Genomic DNA, 22,632 nt, shown 5'->3' with positions numbered 1-22,632 from the left:
CACAGAAATTACACTGAGGCAGTATACCAAGACCCAGGGGTTCCTACCCTATCCCCATTCAGATCTGATCTTCTGTGTGGGGCTATTCACAAAAGTCACCATCTGGAGACTTGCTCTTCATAGCTGTTTGCTAGACTTGGTGCTAAAGCACCAAGCTGTCAGGCAGCCATGAGCCAAACCTCACTAGCCCAAGAACCACATATGGCTCCTGAGCCACAGGTTGGCTACCTCTGATCCAATGTGTATGAGGGGGTGGGCTAGACCTGAAGGGACAACCTCCAAGTCTGAAGTGCTGCTAATAAGTCCAAGACAGAAAATCACCAGAGACGTCACTTGTGGGTGCGGACTGGTCTCTTCTTGATTGTTCTCTCCTTACAATGCTCACTGACTGTCGCTTTTCACAAAAGCCCAGGAGAAGGAGTGCACTGTCACTGTGCACTGACAAGAATAGTGCACACAGTCACGAGATCCTACTGAGGATAAGTAGGAATTGACAACTGGTGCATACTCAGAGCAGGGACTAGCCCTGCCCCTGAAATGTAGTGTCATCAGTGGGATTGTATAATGAAGAGTCATTACACAGGAAGTTGGTAAAAAATAAATAAATAAAGCAGTTATATATAGTAGTGAGGGAACAAATCAGGACTTTTTAATTAAAGTGTATTAGAAAAGAGATTAGACAGGGATTTAGGATTAAAATAAATTTTAGTTTTGGATCATCCCTTTAAAGACCGGTCATCAATATTCTAATCCTGGACAACCCTTTACATAGTTTATGGTGTCAATGAACAGCAAAGCTTCATTATCACTTTCTACCGACCCACAATACAACCAAAAGGATAGCAATTTAGCAAAATGCAAGTGTAGCTGCAACATTACCCGTGCCTTTAGACGATAATAAGTACAACAGAATGCGTTTCTATTATAAAATCATGCATATTGGAGATATTTCCATGCCTGGGCTCAGCTAATGGAACATGTATTAGACTGCAGATTGTGATCATAGAAGTTAATAACTGGAGATACTGGAGTTGGCACAGTTGATGAATATGGCCAAGTAACCGTGTCATGCAAACCAATCTGCTCCACCTATTTCGGCTTGCTTTTCTGTCCCATGTCAGAGCCGCAGAAGTCGATTCATATCAGCAATACAATCAGATTTTTTATTCAAACACCATATACAAATACAAAAAATAAGAAAGTCAAACTTACTCTGTAACCATCGATCTCGCTTTTGTTTCGTTTTTTCCTTCTTTGACAGGATTATCTTTTCTTCTGTAACAGATGAAAAAAAGGTGAAATTGTGTATATAACACAAGTGTATATGTCCTACATATGGCTGAGCAGAATTAAATCACACGGTTCTACAACACCAAGTACATCATTTCCATATACAGTACAGACCAAAAGTTTGGACACACCTTCTCATTTAAAGAAATTTCTGTATTTTCATGACTTTGAAAATTGTACATTCACACTGAACGCATCAAAACTATGAATTAACACATGTGGAATTATATACTTAACAAAAAAGTGTGAAACAACTGAAAATATGTCTTATATTCTAGGTTCTTCAAAGTATCCACCTTTTGCTTTGATGACTGCTTTGCACACTCTTGGCATTCTCTTGATGAGCTTCAAGAGGTAGTCACCGGAAATGGTTTTCACTTCACAGGTGTGCCCCGTCAGGTTTAATAAGTGGGATTTCTTGCTTTATAAATGGGGTTGGGACCATCAGTTGTGTTGTGCAGAAGACAATGACCCCAAACACACCTCCAGGCTGTGTAAGGGCTATTTGACCAAGAAGGAGAGTGATGGGGTGCTACGCCAGATGACCTGGCCTCCACAGTCACCAGACCTGAACCCAATCGAGATGGTTTGGGGTGAGCTGGACCGCAGAGTGAAGGCAAAAGGGCCATCAAGTGCTAAGCATCTCTGGGAACTACTTCAAGATTGTTGGAAGACCATTTCCGGTGACTACCTCTTGAAGCTCATCAAGAGAATGCCAAGAGTGTGCAAACTTTTGGTCTGTACTGTAGCTTTTAGTATCTTTGGCTTACCTGTACGGCTATGTTATGCATTTCAATTCCCTGCTCACTAATCTAAAGCAATAGCAACAGTCACATTATCCTAAAGTAGTGAACCAAGAAAATAAAGTAAAAATACAGCTGCAATGTTATTATATTACTTCCACCAAAACCAGAAATCACTTTTTTGTTTTAAACTAAGAAAACCCCTTTAAAGGGTATCATCACATTTGTGATACTCTGACAGCAGCATGACATAGGGGCACAGGTACTGATTCCAGTGATGTATTACCTAATAAGCTGCAATTTTTATAAAATCACAGTTTTATCTGCTGTAGATCTCCCAGTTCTCTGAATGTGGAGCTCTGTATAACCCCTCCCACACCACCGAACTGGCAGCTTTCTGTGTGCACTGTGCATAGGCAGAAAGCTTCCAATCAGTGGTAAGGCACAATTATACAGTGATCATGAATAAGGAGGACTACAGGACTGCAAGTTTTCTAGTCCTCCAGTGATAATCTCAGAGAGCGCAGGCACATGCGCATTACAGTACTTTGTTCTGCCCTCAGCAATGCAGAGAGAAATATGCCTGTGCAGGAGTACAATGGAGGACACTGTGTGGATGACGTAGGACGTGTCATCTACACGATGCAAGAAGGAGGACAGCGATCGCAAGAAGAGAGGAAGAGCTAGATCAAGACTAGTGACGCCCATCAGACCGGGCCGCACCGTAGACGAGTATAATAAAAGCTATTGTTTGTGTTATGTACTTGTGCAGCATTCTAGAATGCTGTATATGAGGGCGTATAGGTGCTGGCCCTGCTTCATACTGGAAAAATCTGGTGACAGGTTCACTTTAAAGTGGAATTCCCATATTGTTATGTTAGTTCGCATGGCAGTACGAGGATATGCCATAACCTGATGATCACAGGTCTGAACATTTGAGACGGAGAATTAAGATCTCATTCACTTTAATGGAGTGGTTTTAACACAAGATCCATTTATTCCTTATTGGAGTCTGCTGAGACAAAGTGACTGCTCAAACAAAGCACAGGCGCTTGTTACACTCTTTGTATGGCCAAAGAGTTTGCTGCACCTTCGCACCTGCTTGCTTTGCCTTTATCTCCACCCTTCCTCCTCTTGATTGGCAACTTTGAATTTACAGGAACCAAAGTAAGGAGATAGATGGCAAAAAACAAGAAGGTGCTAAGATTCACTGAACTGTTTGGTCAAGTCAAAGCTGCACCGAGCAACTGTGCTTGGTTTGAACAGTCATTTTGTGCTGACAGACTATTAAGGCTGTGTGCCCACGTAGCATTTTTCAAGCGTATATGCTGTGGAATTTCCGCAGCGTAAACGCTTGAAAAACGCATGTATATCCGCACCCCATGGTCCCCAATGGGATTCCGCAAGTTCTATGCACATGCTGCGGATTTTTCCGCAGCGTTTATGCTGCGTTCAAAAATCCGCAGCATGTCATTTAATTTTGCGTTTCCGCAAGCAGAATTGCCTTTGTCCAATGCATAAAAAACGCAAGGCAATTCCGCATGTGGAAAACGCGTGATAAACGCGCGAAAAATGCGCGATAAACGCGTGCGGAATTCCGCATGCGTTTTTCCGGGAGAGGACTTGCATTTATGCAGCAGAAATTTTCTGCTTCATAAATGCAACGTGGGCACATAGCCTTAATATCACAGTGGCCTGAATCAGACAGTGAGGACCTATTGTGGCTATGTACCATCACTTCCTTGTGTGTGTATACACCTTTATCACTATCAGATACAGACATTTTCCTACAGTGTGCACACAGCATAGTCTGGACAGAATAGAAAACTAGTGATTTAGATAGTATATTTTCAGGTTAGCCAACACACAACTGCAATAGGTCATTTCATGAACCGCACCCAATCATTAAGTCATATACAGTAATGGATGGACATACTATAGGTGCCTAGTAGGAAGTGGCTGTCCGCTGTCAATTTAGAAGCAGGTGCCAGCGATCTACAGTCTCTCAGATTGTATATAAGGAGACAGACAATATTGTGGAGCAACTCACATAGCTCTAAAAATCCACCAGTGATTGCGAACTATGATCAGCTATTTTATACCAAGGGGTCCCATTACTGTTCTTGCACCAGGGACCTTCTGTTAAAGGGTTGTCCAGGACCACTTTATTTTTTTTACTACGAGCCTAAAAACTAAACAGGCAGTTATGTGCCAACAGAGGCAAGTACCTGCCTGTTCTACGCGGCACCGATTCAGAGCGGTCACTGACTGTTCCTGCCGGTGATTCAGCTGTTCCATATCAACAGAGCAGCTCTTTTCTTCTGTGCTGCTCCGTCAATTGGGCGTGACTGCCAACATCATGCTGACTGACAACCGGCTCCCCGCAGTTAGGTAGCAGAGAGCCGGCTTCAATCAGGATGATGTCAGCAGTCACGAGACAGAGCGGAAGAGAAGTTGCTGCTCTGTCAATATGACATCAGCAGAAGCTGCTGAATAGGCGTCAGGAGCAGTCTATGACCGCTCTGTGTTGGCAGAGATCAGCACCGGGCACAACAGGCATATCGGTAGTTAGCAACTACCTACCTGTTAGTTATTAGGCCCATGATGAAAAAATTAAACAGTCCTGGATAACCCCTTTAAGACTATGTGCCCACGATGCAGAAATGCTCAGGATTTTTTCCTGAGCATTTCTGCATCTCCCTGGCAGAAAAAACGCATGCGGATCGTACATGCGGACTGTACATGCGGATTGTACATGCGGATTGTACATGCGTTTTTCCTGCCAGGGACAAGCGGATGTGAAGCGTTCTTCACATGCATTTCCGCATGCGGGTTGACAAGCGCTTTCCAAGCGATTTTAGCATCACTTGGAAAGTGCTTGACAACTTGGTCACACTATATAAATCCATGCAAACGGCATGGATTTATAGAGTGTGACCCGAGAGAGTGGTAAAAATAAAAAATAAATCTATATACTTACCTTCCGATGGCCACCGCAGTCTTGATTCGCTCCGTCCTGGCTTGCCAGCAGCTCGTGGTACACTGAAGGACCTGCCGACGTCAGTGGTCGCGTGACCCATCACATGACTAAATGACGTCAGTGCAGGTCCTTCAGTCCACCGCGATCTGCTGGCAAGCCGAGACAAGCACACCGGGGGCCATCAGAAGGTAAGTATAATATTTATTTTTTATTTTATTCTTTTTTTCACAGGTTCTATGGTACCAGAGTCTGGAGGAGAGTCTCTTGTCCTCCACACCCGGGTACCATCCGCACATTGAAACGCTTGGATTCCGCATGTACAGATGCAGTGATGCGGATGTCATGTGGTCCAATGAAAGTCAATGGCGGCGAAAAAGCAGCGTTTCCGCAAAATAATTGGTAATGCTGTGTTTTTTTCCGCAATGATAATCCAAAGCGTAAATTTCCGCAGCATGTGCACAGCACATGCGGATTATCATTGGGGAACATGGCAGGCCTTCTACTAAGCGTTTAAGCATTTCTGCAGTGGAATTGCAGCTCCAAAAACGCTTAAAAAAAGCATCGTGGACACACAGCCTAAGTCTTCACCCCTGTACAGAGGAATACACTGCACTACTTCCAATGTCAGAAACAAAGAATAATGGCCGTCCAGATAAGAGCCTATGACAATGGCGAACTAAGTTAGGAAGTGGAATGTAGATGGTTTCAAGAGACAAGTTCGGTGCCAGATTTATATAAACTGTTCAGCACAGTTCACCGAGAGACAATAAATGTGCTTTAAAATTAGAAACAAACTCCAATGCATACAGGTTATTAGAGAAGTTACCTGCCAAATAATGACTTTATTAACTCAGCTGGGCCCGGCATCAATCGTAGGGTTTATAAACACACTTAAGAGTCCAATCTTTCACATGCATATCTTCATGCTGACATGTTACTGCAAAGTCCTCTTACAATGCATTCCAAGTCTTTGTGCTGTATGTGCACCGAACAAACAAAATGTCCTGTATCAATCAGCAACCATCACACACATTCAGACCAAGGCTCACACCCCAGGCCATGGCGGGGGTTCTGATGTATTCATGGGAACTCCTGGGAGATTGGAGTAGCGGTACACTCAGCTTTATCAATGTGCTAATGATAGATTTTATTTAACCTTTCTGCTGAAAGTCAAATATGAAGTATTACATGGTGGATAAAGGTCTTTACCCTGAGAACAGGAGCACTTTCTCTAGCATTTCCTAGAATTCCTTTAATCCTCCCAATGACAGATCTTTTAGTGTAGTAATAATACGAGACAATTCTAGTTTGGATGTTTGCGGACCATCTACTACTGGGTGTATAATTCCTATTCTACTGGAAAGGAGTATAGGATCCTACAGCAGAATGGCTTCTCCTGACAGGTCTGTTTTACTAACTTCTTCATCCAGAATCGGTATTTTCTGGGGATTGCCTGGCTGTTTTCTGTGTTGTGCGGTTCTACTGTTATTTTTCCTGAAATTTTACAAATCGGCAGATCACTGGGTCTTCCCATAATCATTGCTGAAGGGTTATGTCCCTGAACTCTGACAAAGTCACCGCAACAGAAGATGATCAGTCTCAGATGTGTCCCTAGTGTAAAGAGTGCACCCGAGCAACCAAAAGGCTTTCTTCTCACTCAATCCTAAACCTACAAAATCAACTCAACAACGCCTTGCCATGGCAGGTGGACCCAAACAGTTTGACCAAAATGTGGGTTAAGTATAGATGTTTCTGCATGCTTTTGCATTGCAGTCCCAATAGATTTGTAACTGCCCGCTAGACTTTTTTTTTTTTAGGAGGTGCTGACTTTGTTTTTTTTTGGGCATTGTACATGTACGAGTGAGGACTACTTTCATCCCCGTCATGCACTGGTCATGGTATAGAAAAAGCTGGTTCCTACTTATTGCAAGTTCATGTTGTATGTCTAAGCTGAAGAGGGGAGTTGGACCACCCATCTGAATGAGGTGGCCTTCTTGTGGCAGGTGGGCTCACACAATATGATTAAAACACATGTTGAGGCACATCTAAAAATTTATGCCAAGGTTAGTTAAATCCAGTTTGCCATGACTATAAAATAAACCCTAGTGACAGAGACTCCATCCAAGCTCCATGTTGACCCAAACTGTTGGGGCTAATTGCTGAAAAGAACACAGATAGTTCTTGTCTGTAGACTACTCTTTCTGTGTGTACAGCGCATCACGTGAACTATATAATCTGAAAGTAGCAATTGATAGACTACACATGGGAAGCTTAATGTCAAGCCCAGGGTGCTACACCACCAAGCCAATAGTGAGTATATGCGAGAAGGGGGCAAAAGAGGGCATGGCACGGTGGCTCAGTGGTTAGCACTGCAGCCTTGCATCACTGGGGTTAAATCCCACCAAGGACAACATCTGCAAGGAGTTTACATGTTCTCCTAGTCTTTGCGCAAGTTCCCTCCGGGTTCTCAGGTTTCCTCCCACACTCCAAAGACATACTGATAGGGAATTTAGATTATAAGCCCCAATGGGGACAGTGATTATGAGGTCTGCAGAGCGCTGCAGAATTAATGGCGCTATATAAGTGAGTAAAATAAATAGTCAAAGCATTTGTCTAGCAAAAGATGATGAAGGATTACTAATTTGGCCTTTTCAAATATTGTTTTTCGGAATACTTGCACTCCATTGGAAACGTGACATTTAATTAATTCATTGATTAAACAGAGATCACTTTAGTGAAGTGTTTAGAAGAGCAGATTCACCTTTAAGTGTAAAGTGTTGTGCTCCCACAACTTATGACCTAAAGATTTTTAGATCTCCAAATCTATGCTCAGGATTTCCTATTACGCCAAAGAGACTGCATTCAGTCCCATTGGGATTGGAAGATTTTATCTGCATGTTGTGGCAAGACGACTCCCTCGGCTCTCTGGAGGCAGACACAGGACACGCGGTTTGGGTAAACTTCCTGCGGGTTTATTGTGCGGCATAAACTCCAGGAGCATCCCAATAAAATAAAAACAGTCCCTCTTGGGGTTAACGGGAAAACAAAAGATGAAATATAACAGAGTCCTCTAGCCAGCAAGGCCTTTGCAAGCTGTAGATAGTCCTGTGAAGTTTCCGCAACACCAGTCCTCCGGTGTTGCTCTCTGGTGTCAGCTACACACAGCCTGGAGACCTTAATCTCCAGACCACACACTCCACCCAGGAACACAAACTGACTGAACACTTCTACCCTGTTCAGCCACACCCTAAAGGGGGGTATGGGGAATGACTTCCCTCCCATTTCTACGCCATTCCCATAAAACCACACCCTTTTAAAGAGGTAACCCCCAGCATATAATATGCTGGCAGAAAATCTGTTGGTTTCAATCCACACATGCCAGCAACCTGCGTAACACATAGGTCCCCTCGCATATAATACCAGTGACTCTGTCACAAACGTGCACACGCATTTTCAACCATATTGGGACTACAGACTTGGAGGTCTATAAATTTTCAGTTGCAGAAGACCAGACAGTACAATACTTTGAGGAGTCTCCTTTGGTCTAACAAACATTGTGGTTAGAGGACAGACATCCCTGCGGATAACATGTTCATGACAAAAGAAATCATAGTGCAACATATTAGTCTGGCAATATGATCTCCTTACACACCGCACACTAATGTTTCCTACTCATCACTTTCGGCTTGGCTGTGTATACTGGGACAGGTTAAGCAGAGGATTGTATGTGCCGTCTTGGCTACTAGAAGTACTGTCCTGTCCCTGCAATATGTTGTCCTTACATACTGTATGTTGCACTATTAGGCTGGCAATATGATCTCCTTACACACCGCATACTAATGATTCCTACTGCTCACTTTCAGCTTTGCAGCGTATACCGGGACAAGGTTAGCAGAGGATTATATAACAGCTCTATTGTACAGTTGAATGCCTAGATAAGACAGGGCAGCAATATTAACCAATATACAAACAGATAAGGCTCTGGATTAATCTCCATCACTATTATCTGGGAAAGATGTTCTACTCAATTACTATCTGCAGACTATTAGTCTGTTGCAATGAATCATAAAACTGAATAGGTTTTCATTAGAATATCCACTTAAAGGTGTTAGGATCATTCAGCCATGGAGGGTCCTTGTTGGAGTCGGGGTATCCCCGTAACAAGAAATACACAGACACGTAGTGTATAATCAAGTACTGGGAAGCCCCTGAGCGCGTCTGCCTCTATAGGTGCAGTCCCTTTATTTATATTAATAATCATTTCATTCATTTTTTTTTTTTTTTGTCAGACATGCGCAGTAAAATGCCTTTGTTTCACAAGCAGTGAAGTGATGATTCATAACAGTGGAATGTTGATAAGAAAGTTTCATAAACAGAAAAGTGATAATTAGTAGAAGGTTGCTGAGACAGCTAAAAACAAGTTACAATCTAGTTTCTGGGCGTCAGTCCAAATGTCCAGATAAGGGAAGAATAACTTCATCTGTGTCTTACATCGTAGTCTTGCGTGAAGTACAACTCCCATCATCCTCTCAGTCCCCCCTTTGATTCTTCCTTATGGACTTTTGGTAGAAGACCTGGTCCGGGAGTTCTTTTCTTTCATATTCTTGAGTCCGTGTTACAAAGCTTATTTATGCATATTAAAATAATTTTTAATCCTATTTTAAACACTACATATATGACTACTATAATTAGCACAATCTGTAATATACCTTGCAGAATTCCAGCCACCCAACCTCCAATACCCTTAAACCAGTTCTTTGGGTTGAGAAAGGAGAAGGTGTCTGACCACCAGCTATCTTTATTTTGGTCATTGTGTCTGTCATATTCATCCCACATCTGCATCAACATTGGATACACAAAGAAAGTGCTGAATATTTTATTAGGAATTCCCATTTGGACCACATGTGGCCTACCTGAAGGTCTAGGCGAGTTGTCGGCTGCTCTTTTGTATAGTGTGTGTTTAGGTACTGCTTGCATATCTACCTGCTGATTCTGAACTATAAATGTGGCCGGTGTTAAGCGTCCTAGAGTACATGCACCTTTTATTCCTACTGGGAGCCATTTGTATGCTCCATTTCCACAAATCCAGAAGGTTCCTTCAGGCAGATCCCATATTGCAGAGTGTTGGAGCACCAACCTATGTACCAAATCTAAAAATTTAGATACATTCTGAAGTATACACCAAGGGGGTTTTTGACCTAATGGACTACAGTATCCTGCATCTGGATTTTCACAAGTCGGTGTACCTGGGTCATATGCACTTGACTCATTACATAATATATTACCTGGTATTTTTGAACATGTATCATTGTTTCCATCGGGGAATAATTGTGAATATTTCCAACCATTATTGTGTATGTATTTTTCTACTATATCAGGTTTAAAAGGTTGAGAAAAAGATACTGTGCTACTAAAACTGAGTTGTATATTTTCTGTAGGAATTAACCCTAAGTCTGTTAGTCCCGTCTTATTTCTAGGAACCCATACACCTCCTTTAAACGCTAAATATTGTAAGTTGTTTATTTTTCCGGTCATATTACCTTGCCACCAGGGAAATCCCACCCACCCCACAACTGGGATGGCAACAGTGGTGTTCCATAATCTAGAATTAACGGTTTGGTTATTTGCTAATTTGTCTGAGCAATTAGTCCATGTAAACACTTCCTCAGGGGTCATGGGTACGGCCAGGAAGGGTATGCTCGTGGCTGATATTGGAGAATGCGTACAAATCCAACAGTCTGCTATTTTCTGTCCGCCATCGAGCAGCCCGTTTACCAATGTCTCATGATGTTTTATAAATTTATTACCTGCAGGTTTTGGGGAACTTAGTTTATCCCACAGGTCTCCCTGATCTATCGTTATAGCTAACACAAGTACAATCACCACTATTTCTTTTTGCAATGGCTTGCATGTACCCATGCTGATTTTCCTTCCAATTTTACTGCAGTTGGAGTTGTCAATAACACCTGATATGGACCCTCAAATCTGGGTTCTAGCGTTCTTCTGTTATGTCTTTTTACGTAGACTTCGTCTCCTGGTTGCAGCTTGTGCGTTCCCTCAATGGAATCTGGATCTGGAATGGAAGAGAACACTAAAGAGTGTATTTTAGACACATGCTTACATAAATTTTGTACATAAGCAGTTAAGCTTTCAGTTTCTAACATTAAAGTCTGTGGGAAATACAATCCTGTATTGGCAACTCTACCAAACAATATTTCATGGGGGGTGAGTTTGCTCTTTCCCTGGGGGGTGTTTCTGACTGAATACAATGCTATTGGGAGACACTCAGTCCATGGTTTCTGTGTTTCTGCCATGGCTTTCTGTATTTTTAACTTAAGTGTTCCATTCATTCTCTCAACCTTACCAGAACTCTGTGGGTGGTAAGGGGTGTGTAGTTCACTTTTTATACACAACATTTTCATTACATTCTGAAAGATCTCTCCAGTAAAATGTGTACCTCTATCCGACTCGATCACTTCTGGGATACCATAACGGGGTACCAGTTCATGTGCTATTTTTACTGCAGTGACTTTAGCCGTGGCTGTATGAACTGGATAAGCCTCTGGCCACCCCGAAAACATGTCCACACATACCAGTACATACTCATAGTGTCCATGCTTAGGCATCTGGATGTAATCGATCTGAAGTCTCTGGAACGGATATAGTGGTCTTACATGGTGCTTCTGGGGGGTCTTAACAGTCTGTCCTGGATTGTGGGCTAAACAGATTTCACAAGAACCACATTTTGCTCGAGCTACCTGGCCGAACCCTGGGGCTAACCACTTCTGTCTGACCCTCTGTATCATACCGTTTGCAGACACATGTGTAGGTCCGTGGGCTTCACTGACCACAACAGGGTACCACGCTCGGGGGAGACAAAGCTCATCTCCTTTTTTCCATAGTCCTTCTTTTTCTTCTGCCCCCTGTTTCTGCCACTCTTCTTTTTCTTCTCTACTCACCTGCTGGTGGGCTTCTTTGAGCCGTGTAATTAAGTCAAATTCTGATACTGCACTAATAGTGTGGTCAGTTGTCAGAGGTTTTACTGCAGCTCGCTTAGCAGCCTTGTCGGCTCGGTCATTACCCCTAGCTATCTCGGTGTTGAGTCTTACATGTGCAGGTACTTTTATTACTGCTACTTGTTTGGTTGAGGCAGCTGATTCTAGGATTTGTCTAATCATTTGTCCATGTTTTACTGGTTGACCTGAAGCTGTCATGTAACCTCTAGCTCTCCATATACATCCAAAATCATGTACAATACCATATGCATATCAGTAAAAATATTAGCGTTTTTTTCTTTTGCTAACTGTAATGCTCGTATTAGAGCTAATAGTTCAGCTTCCTGGGCTGAACAGCTGGCCTGCATTGGCTCAGCTTCAATAACATCATGATCTGATACAATGGCATAACCTGTGTGAAAGTTACCAGTTTCATCTGCATACCTACTACCATCTATATACATATGTAGGTCTGGATTGTCAAGAGGGGTGTCCTGTACATTAGGTAGCCCTTGTGTTTCTTGTTCTATACACTGTAAGCAATCATGTATTATATTGTCTTGTTCGTGGTATTGTAAAAAATTTTCATCTTCGTCTTCCTGACCTCCTTCCACTCCCCCCTTTGTCTCTAGTGGTAACAGAGTGGCTAAATTTAGAGACAATATGCGGCGAAAAGTGAGGTTTGGTGGCATTAGTAAGGAGCATTGTAATCTAAGATGTCTAGCCATTGAAATGTGTTTTGGCAATACCTGATTCAGTATGCCATGTACATCATGTGTAGTTTGTACTATTAGGGCATGGTCTAGTACTATTTCTGAGGCTTTTTCTACCAAAAGAGAGACAGCTGCTACTACTCTGACACATGATGGTGCAGCTTTGGTAACATTATCTAATTGAGCAGAATAGTATGCGACAGGTCTTTGTTTATTTTCATGTTTCTGTGTTAGTACTCCTGTAGCATGATTAGACATTTCCGCAGCCATTAATTGGAATGGTTTGGCGTAGTCTGGGATTCCCAAGGCCGGGGCTGACATGAGACCTTTCTTGAGGTCTTGAAAGGCTATGAGCGCTGATTCAGTTAACTGAAAAGGCTCGATTTTTAAACAATCATATAGAGGTTGCATAAGCTGACTAGCATGTATAACCCATTGTCTGCAGTGTGATACTATTCCCAAAAATGCTCTTAATGTTTTGTAGTTCTTGGGAGGAACAAGATCTCTAATGATTTTTAGTCTGTCGGCGGTGAGGTGCCGAATACCTTGTGAAATGCAGTGTCCTAGAAATACTACCGTAGTCATACAAAGTTGTACTTTTTTCTTGTTAACTTTACAGCCCATGTCTGCTAGAAATATTAACAACCTTATTGTGTTGCTGTTTGCGGACTCTTGAGCAGGGGCACATAACAATAGGTCATCAACATATTGAAGAATTACAACCTCATCCGTAGGTTTGAAATTTTGAAGAACTGATCTCATAGCTTCTGAGTACAAGGTAGGTGAATGTATCATACCCTGCGGTAATCTTGTCCATGCTAATTGTCTATTCTTAAATGTAAATGCAAACAGTTTGTAACAGTCTGGGTGTAATGGTACTGAAAAAAATGCATTTGATAAGTCTATGACAGAAAATACTCGTGCTGTTGCTGGGATCTGTGATAGCAACGTGTGTGGATTTGGCACAACAGGAGTAATAGGTTCCAAAATTTTATTTATCTCTCTTAAATCATGTACCATCCGGTATCTAGCAGCTGACCCCTCAGTAGATTTCTTTTTTTACGGGGTACAACGGTGTATTGGCTGGTGACTTTACTTCTATCAGTACTCCAGTTTTTAGATAATCTTTTATCTGTTCTCCTATGGCGTGTTCTTGTTGGGCACTAATAGGATACTGTCTCAATTGGGGTAGTGTCACACCTGGAACAGGAGTGACTTTTACAGGAGCTATTGGCATTAGTCCTACATCGGTGTCATGTTGTGCCCATAATTTTTCTGGTACCTCAGAAAGATCTAAAATAATTTGGGTAGGGGCAGGATCTTTCTCATCCTCTAAGGCTTGGACTTTTACAATGTTTTCTAGAGACTCTTGGTCATCAGGCACCAAAATTTGGACTCTACCATCCTTTGTCTCTTACCACTCCTGCTTTTCTAGCCCGAATGTCCTCCCATAGTTTCCTGTTAAACCTGTCATGCCTTGCTACCTGAAAAGTTTTGCAAACTTTCCCTAAATTCTTAGTTGCTTCTACACCACACCTTTCTTTCACGATTGTATAGACATCTTGTTCATCATTTGTGGTCTTAGTCTGTTTGTTGCCCATTTTTCCTGACTATTCTTACCTTAGGAGGCTTTTTGGGTTAGATAAAATATATTCTATATTTTACCTTTCCTCATTACCTATTCTGTCCTAAGGAGCCAGTATCTTGTTGCCCATTTTTCCTGACTATTCCTACCTTAGGAGGCTTTTTGGGTTAGATAAAATATATTCTATATTCTACCTTTCCTCGTTACCTATTCTGTCCTAAGGAGCCAGTATCTGAAACGGTTTCTCTGGACCGTTTTGTCTGAAGTGTAGAGTAATTCTAACACACATATATATGGCAACAAGGGCAAGACCAACAATACATAAAATGAACCATACAGTCTCCATTATATATCGTGTCCCTGGAGTATTATCATTACTTCCATGGGCTCATTCTGTCAATCTCTTATCCGTCAAAAAGGAGGACAAAGGTTCGGGAGTTAAGCGTGAGCGAAGGTTTCCCCGAAAGGACACAACCTTATGACTCAGTTAGGCAATCTCCGTAATACTTATGTCATCTACCTTAGTGCGGCTTATGAGGCTATTCCCGACATCCACATCTCTTTCATACCATCCGTTTCATAACCTTCTCTGACCTCTCCTTCGGCAGATCCTACAGTATATACATGAATGACCCGAGCTATAGGTATCCTTCTCTACTAGTTCCTCAATCCCAACACAAGATATGCATGAAATTTACGGACTATCGCAGAGCAGATGTAAGAGAACTAACAGTGTCTCTTACCTGGCCAGGTTTGTCATCTGCTGTTCCGATGTCCCAATCTCAGCGGTTACTCGTGCCGGTCGATGAACTTGAAGGAATACGCAGACCTCGGGTCCCTGTTTCGGGCGCCAGGAATTGTTAGGATCATTCAGCCATGGAGGGTCCTTGTTGGAGTCGGGGTATCCCCGTAACAAGAAATACACAGACACGTAGTGTATAATCAAGTACTGGGAAGCCCCTGAGCGCGTCTGCCTCTATAGGTGCAGTCCCTTTATTTATATTAATAATCATTTCATTCATTTTTTTTTTTTTTTTTTTTGTCAGACATGCGCAGTAAAATGCCTTTGTTTCACAAGCAGTGAAGTGATGATTCATAACAGTGGAATGTTGATAAGAAAGTTTCATAAACAGAAAAGTGATAATTAGTAGAAGGTTGCTGAGACAGCTAAAAACAAGTTACAATCTAGTTTCTGGGCGTCAGTCCAAATGTCCAGATAAGGGAAGAATAACTTCATCTGTGTCTTACATCGTAGTCTTGCGTGAAGTACAACTCCCATCATCCTCTCAAAGGGAATATGTCAGCAGGTTTTGTTATGTAATATGAGAGCAGCATAATGTAGGGGCCAAGAGTCTGATTATAGAAATGTATCACTTAATAGGTTGCGTTTTGCAGGTTCAATAACATCAGTGTTTTATCAGTAGGAGATGATCACTACAGGACTAGGTGTCTTGTGCCTACTAGTCAACTGCTCTATGTAACCCCGTCCCCATCACTGATTAGCAGCTTTTTGTGTACACGGTATATTGACAGAAAGCTGCTAATCACTGCTGTGGGCGGGGTTATACAGGGCTCAGCATTCTGAGCACTGCTAGATCTGCAGCAAAGAAAACAGGGATTGTATCCAAATGACAGCACGCAGACAAGTAACATCACTGGAATCAGGGTCTCAGTCTTTGCATCATGCCGCTCTCAGATTACATAGCAAAAGTCTTGGGGACAGATTTCCTTTAATAATGCAAGTGCACAGTTTACACCAATATTATCTTTTCATGAAAGGATTGTTGCCCATTCACTGCCATAAACCCCATACACCCTGCTGTACAGTCTCCAGTTTTTCAAACCTGCTGCGAAAAAAATGCAACATAGACGAAACGAGTGAACCAACTGTGAAACACACTGCACATCGCATTTCTGATTCAGTCTGCGGCTCTATTCTTCCACCATGTTTTACACTGCAGCCTTGCTTATTCTCATATGATGTTCTGTATATGCACAAGTCCTTTGGGATGCCAGAGCATAAAGAGTTCATTTCCATGGCATAAACGATTTAACTTTTAATACTCATTTGTGAATTATTTTCAAAACAGAGGGAACCCGAGTAAAAAAAATAGGTAAAATATTAACTAAACACCAATAAAAAAAAACCCAAAAAAACCCCACGTCTCTCATTTCCTCTCAATTGACAAAGATAAAATTGTAGGAAAGCAGAAGTTATGGCCAATTTCACCAATATGAATGCAGAAATATTTCTTAAGAAGTTTCCTTTAATCAGTCTTCTCAGTTAAGACTTTGTAACAGCGAATGACTAAAGCAAGATGGAAAATGACCCATAGTCTGTTTGCACTATTTATTTCAGTAGCATAATTTATCAAAGAGCTGGAATCCACCGAGTCACCTGCTGATACCGTAATATATGGGATATATCACCAGCATTGCTCAAAACATATGGTGACCCAAGGGAAACCGCAGGCATCTGGGATCTTTCAGCAATGATTGTGCGCGGTTCAGATGGTCCAGCCCCAGCAGCTGCAGCCTGTGCCGGAAGAGATAGGAAAAACCTCCGATGCCGGGTTAATGAAAAGCACACAGTTCATATAAGCTGTGAAATATGAAGAGGAAATTTGGCAAAGCCGAGCAGAGATGTAGACTGCTGGCAGAGGCGGCTGAGCTGCACGGGTAAATAACTATGGAAGGGAGGAAAACCACAAGATAACCCAGGAGCTGGAAAAAGCTGTGTGCTTCATGAGCAGTAGAAATGCTTCAAGTGGCTCCATCTCATCTGCACTGGATGCAGTGTAATAAAGAAATGAGAGAGATAAGGAGAGATAAAGACAGGAGAGAGTGGTCAAGAGTGTGAGTGAGAGGGGGCAGAGAAAAAGGGTGAGAGAGGGAGGGGTGAGACATGTAAGAGAGAGCGAGAGAAAGTGGAGGGGAGTGAGAGAAAGTGGAGGGGGAGTGAGAGAAAGTGGGGGGAGTGAGAGAAAGTGGAGGGGGAGTGAGAGAAAGTGGAGGGGGAGTGAGAGAAAGTGGAGGGGGAGTGAGAGAAAGTGGGGGGGTGAGAGAAAGAGGGGGGGTGAGAGAAAGTGGGGGGGTGGGGTGAGAGAAAGTGGTGGGGTGAGAGAAAGTGGTGGGGTGAGAGAAAGTGGTGGGGTGAGAGAAAGTGGGGGGGTGAGAGAAAGTGGGGGGGTGAGAGAAAGTGGGGGGGTGAGAGAAAGTGGAGGGGAGTGAGAGAAAGTGGGGGGGTGGGGTGAGAGAAAGTGGGGGGGAGTGAGAGAAAGTGGGGGGGAGTGAGAGAAAATGGAGGGGGAGTGAGAGGGGGCAGAGAAAAAGGGTGAGAGAGGGAGGGGTGAGAGATGTAAGCGAGAGCGAGAGAGTGGGGGGTTGAGTGAAAGTGGGGGCGGGGTGAGAGATGTAAGAGCGAGAGTGGGGGGGTGAGAGAAAGTGGGGGGTGAGAGAAAGTGGGGGAGGGGTGAGAGAAAGTGGGGGAGGGGTGAGAGAGTGGGGGAGGGGTGAGAGAGTGGGGGAGGGGTGAGAGAAAGTGGGGGGGGTGAGAGAAAGTGGGGGGGTGAGAGAAAGTGGGGGGGGGTGAGAGAAAGTGGGGGGTGAGAGAAAGTGGGGGGGGTGAGAGAAAGTGGGGGGGGTGAGAGAAAGTGGGGGGGGTGAGAGAAAGTGGGGGGGAGTGAGAGAAAGTGGGGGGGAGTGAGAGAAAGTGGAGGGGGAGTGAGAGAAAGTGGAGGGGGAGTGAGAGAAAGTGGAGGGGGAGTGAGAGAAAGTGGAGGGGGAGTGAGAGAAAGTGGGGGGGGGAGTGAGAGAAAGTGGGGGGGAGTGAGAGAAAGTGGGGGGGGAGTGAGAGAAAGTGGGGGGGGAGTGAGAGAAAGTGGGGGGGAGTGAGAGAAAGTGGGGGGGAGTGAGAGAAAGTGGGGGGGTGAGAGAAAGTGGAGGGGGAGTGAGAGAAAGTGGAGGGGGAGTGAGAGAAAGTGGAGGGGGAGTGAGAGGGGGCAGAGAAAAAGGGTGAGAGGGAGGGGTGAGAGATGTAAGCGAGAGCGTGAAAGTGGGGGCGGGGTGAGAGATGTAAGAGCGAGTGAGTGGAGGGGGGCGAGACAAAGTGGAGGGGGGCGAGACAAAGTGGAGGGGGGCGAGACAAAGTGGAGGGGGGCGAGACAAAGTGGAGGGGGCGAGACAAAGTGGAGGGGGGCGAGACAAAGTGGAGGGGGGCGAGACAAAGTGGAGGGGGGCGAGACAAAGTGGAGGGGGGCGAGACAAAGTGGAGGGGGGCGAGACAAAGTGGAGGGGGGCGAGACAAAGTGGAGGGGGGCGAGACAAAGTAGGGGCGAGGCAAAGTAAGGGCGAGGCAAAGTAAGGGCGAGGCAAAGTAAGGGCGAGGCAAAGTAAGGGCGAGGCAAAGTAAGGGCGAGGCAAAGTAAGGGCGAGGCAAAGTAAGGGCGAGGCAAAGTAAGGGCGAGGCAAAGTAAGGGCGAGGCAAAGTAAGGGCGAGGCAAAGTAGGGGTGAGGCAAAGTAGGGGTGAGGCAAAGTAGAGGTGAGGCAAAGTAGGGGTGAGGCAAAGTAAGGGTGAGTAAGAGAAAATGGGAGACAGAGGTAGAGAGAAGGGGAGAAAGGTAGAAAGAAAAAGTTGGTGAGAGAGAAAAAGAGGTGTGAGAGGGATAGAGGAGAGAGAGAAGTGTAGAGGCAGATGGGGTGAGAGGTAGAGCGAGACAGAGCGTGCGAGAACGAGAAAGAACGATATAAATATGAGGGGGCACCTGGTGGATTAGGTAGTACGGGTAGCGTCACCAAAACACCACCCCTGTCATGGGTATTTATGGACAAAATAGTTATATGGGGTAATTAGAATTTCAAAATGGACTATGTATAATCCTGAGCTCCAGTGAGCACCCAAGAGCCATTCTAGTCAGGAATTATGGCTATGATGAATGGTACTGAATCCTAGCTCATAATTCTCAAAAAAACACATGAATGTCAATATCGTCCTGCACTTGGGAACCTTTTCCCCATTTGCCAGATTTGAGAAATGCTACAAAAGTGCACATTCTGTTCTGGAGGACTCAACATGACCCTGTTGAGTATTGTTAAATATTTATTATCATATTGTGAATGGTAGTTTCTTGGGTGGACGTACTACCAGGGGCGTAATGCAGAGGTCACGACTGCGACTGGGCTTGTGCAGGTGAGTAGTCCGCCAATGCCAGCAGAAACTTCATCCAGCTAAAGTGTATTGCAGAGCACAGACCTGTTGGGCCCGTGCACCGCAATACAATCTGCTGGCCAATCAGTGGCCAGCAGATGACGTCGTCGTGCACATGACTGGGGGCGCATGGCAGTGACTGAAGTCAGCTGCTGGCTTCAGAAGAGGATGCCACGCGGCGGGGGGGGAGCAGATGGAAGGGGAGTATAATTGTTTATTTTTTTCTATGCATTAAAGGACATCGGCAGAACGGAGGACATACACCAGGATGGGGTATATATATACCAGGATAGGGCCCAGGATAAGGAACAAATTACCAGGATGGGGGATATAAATATTAGGATGTGGCCCAGGAAGAGGGACATATAACCAGGATAAGGAACATATAGACCAGGATGAGGGACATATACAGTGGTTTGAGAAAGTGTTTGCCCCCTTCCTGATTTCTTATATGGCCAGACATTCTCCTTCAGGATTTTTTGGTAGACAGCAGAATTCATGGTTCCGTTTACCACAGCAAGTCTTCCAGGTCCTGAAGCAGCAAAACAGCCCAGACCATCACACTACCACCACATTTTACTGTTGGTATGATGTTCCTTTTCTGAAATGCTGTGTTACTTCTACTCCAGTTGTAATGGACCATACACCTTTCCAAATAGTTAAACTTATGTTTTGTCAGTCTGCAGAGTATTCTCCCAAAAGTCTTAGCGATCCTCAAGATGTTTTCTGGCAAAACTGAGACAAGCCTTTATGTTCTTTTATCTTAGCAGTGGTGTTCGTCTTGGAACTCTGCCATGCATGCCATTTTTGCCCAGTCTCTTTCTTATGGTGGAGTCATGAACACAGACCTTAACTGAGGCAAGTGAGGCCTGCAGTTCTTTTTATGTTGTTATGGGGTCTTTTGTGACATCTTGGATGAGTCGTCTCCGTGCTTTTGGGGTAATTTTGGTCGGCCAGGTTCACCACTGTCCCATGTTTTCACCATTTGTGGATCATGGCTCTCACTGTGGTTCGCTGGAGTCCCAAAGCTTTATAAATGGCTTTATAACCTTTTCCAGACTGATAGATCTCAATTACTTTGTTTATGATTTGTTCCTGAATTTCTTTGGATCACAGCATGTCATCTAGCTTTTGAGGTATTTTTTTTTTTATTTGCTTCACTTTGTCAGGCAGGTCCTATTTAAGTGATTTCTTGATTGAGAACAGGTGTAGCAGTAATCAGGCTTCTGTGTGGCTAGGGAAATTGAACTCAGCTTCCCAAAGATGTGATAAACCGCAATTAAAACATAAATTAAGGGTGGATGGGGGGGGGGGGGCGGCAATCACTTTTTCACACAGGGCCCTGTAGGTTTGGCTTTCTTTTTCCCTTAATAATAAAGACCTTCATTTATAAACTACATTTTGTGTTTACTAGTAATTATCTTTGTCTAATATTTTAATTTGTTTTGTGATCTGAAACATTTAAGTCTGACAAACATGCAAAAGAATAAGAAAATCAGGAAGGGGGCAAACACTTTTTCATACCACGGTATATAGGATTGGAAGGTGGAATTCCGGTCCAAATCTTGCCCTGGTGCCTAACGGATTCCACCTACGCCACTGCGTACTACATTTAGCATTTAAAAGTTGATGACACAGAATGGGCTAATGCTACTTAGAGTGCTCAATTGTGTTTCAATCTAAATAACTAGAGATAGGCTCATGCTTGGGTGAATGAGATGTTTAAGTAAAATTGAGCAGAGTAGATTCCCCTTGTTTTTTTATTTTCATCTGTTATAGTCACCATTTTGTCACCTGCAGGTGTCACTGCTATGTCACTGACCGGTTCCATTTCACATCAATATATCCAGGATAACGTAGGACAATTGTAATGTTTTATAACTACTTATAGAAAGAGAAGACTAAAACATGCCAGTAAACAGGGATGTTATAATTGCTATGAAATTATTTTTACAGTATCTTTATATAGCAGAATTTACAAGTCCAATCTTGTAAGATTCAGAGCTGTTATCGGACAGAAAAAAAAATACAAAACATTCGGATACAGAACGGGAAATATTAAAACATACAGTTAATTAAAGAAAATAATAATGGGATTTGTTCATTTATTCAGGCTATAGCCGTGATCACAGGCAATTATCTGATGCAGACAGCCATGGCTTTTAGGAGGGGGATGGCTTTGGGCTACCTTCAGTTCATTAGATGCTGTAACTAAAGCGAGGGGTTTGCTGAAGAATATTCATTACACAATCTTCGGTATTCTTGCTCCAGTTGTTCTATATTGAAACTGAAAAGCTCTGATAATATACAAAGCATATATTTATTGTAATGTAATTTATTTTACTCCTTATATTTAGCGGCATTAATTTCATAGCGCTGTTAATGTTGCGGAGTGACGCAATCATGACGTTGCACCAGGCAGGACTGATGGCAGGTAGGAGGACGTTCGCACGGCTCTAGTCAGGTGCTGCTGGGTGTCATTTCTACTTTTAATTAGTTTCAACTGCATGTCACAATTTATGTATGTGTAAAATAAAGTCTATTTACATATTTAAAAAAATTCTTTATATTTTGGGGTGTGTGAACTATTTTGGTGGACGTTTTTTTGTTTTTTTAAATTATCAACCATTTACAATAGTAATAAGGATAATTTGGAATGTATTGGAGTATAAAAGGAATCAGGAACGGCGCATGATATTGTCACTCAGCCCCCATCCCCCGGGGTGAGTGCGGCGCGCTGCTTCCCCCTTTCTGCTCTTTGATGGGTCACACTACTGACATCATCCTCTGTGGCATAACAGGCTGGGGCTCAGGCAGCAGATCGCCGCCTGAGTATTCAGGTAGCTGGCGTCCATGCCACTGCTGTGGACTGATATCCCTGCGCTGGCTCTATATTGGCCACTTGACAAACTCAGCTCTGCTATACTGCTGTGTACCCTACTGTACCGCTGGCCCATCTATGCTATACAGAACCCAGTTACAAACTCGATACTGCTGTACTGACACAGTGATTCTCCTAACCTAAGAAACTCAGCAATACTATAGTTTCGCAATGGACTCCAAGACATACTCTGCCTCATCACTAAATCTACTCTGACGCAACGTTCTCCCTACACTGA

General features: G+C 43.5%; 1 protein-coding gene across 1 annotated transcript in view; it reads right to left on the bottom strand.

The window, feature by feature from the left end:
* The window catches only part of SLX9 (SLX9 ribosome biogenesis factor), a 165,359-nt gene that overhangs the window by 44,382 nt on the left and 98,345 nt on the right, over positions 1-22,632 (bottom strand). The window contains exon 3 of the mRNA XM_073646554.1: positions 1,213-1,275. Within this exon, the coding sequence (XP_073502655.1) occupies positions 1,213-1,275 (63 nt within the window). The remainder of the gene's footprint in view (positions 1-1,212; positions 1,276-22,632) is intronic.

This window comes from Phyllobates terribilis, unplaced genomic scaffold, assembly GCF_046119375.1.
Source record: "Phyllobates terribilis strain yellow unplaced genomic scaffold, ASM4611937v1 Scaffold_9__5_contigs__length_417890890, whole genome shotgun sequence".
Taxonomy (NCBI): domain Eukaryota; kingdom Metazoa; phylum Chordata; class Amphibia; order Anura; family Dendrobatidae; genus Phyllobates; species Phyllobates terribilis.
This window is presented reverse-complemented; position numbering and strand designations above follow the sequence as displayed.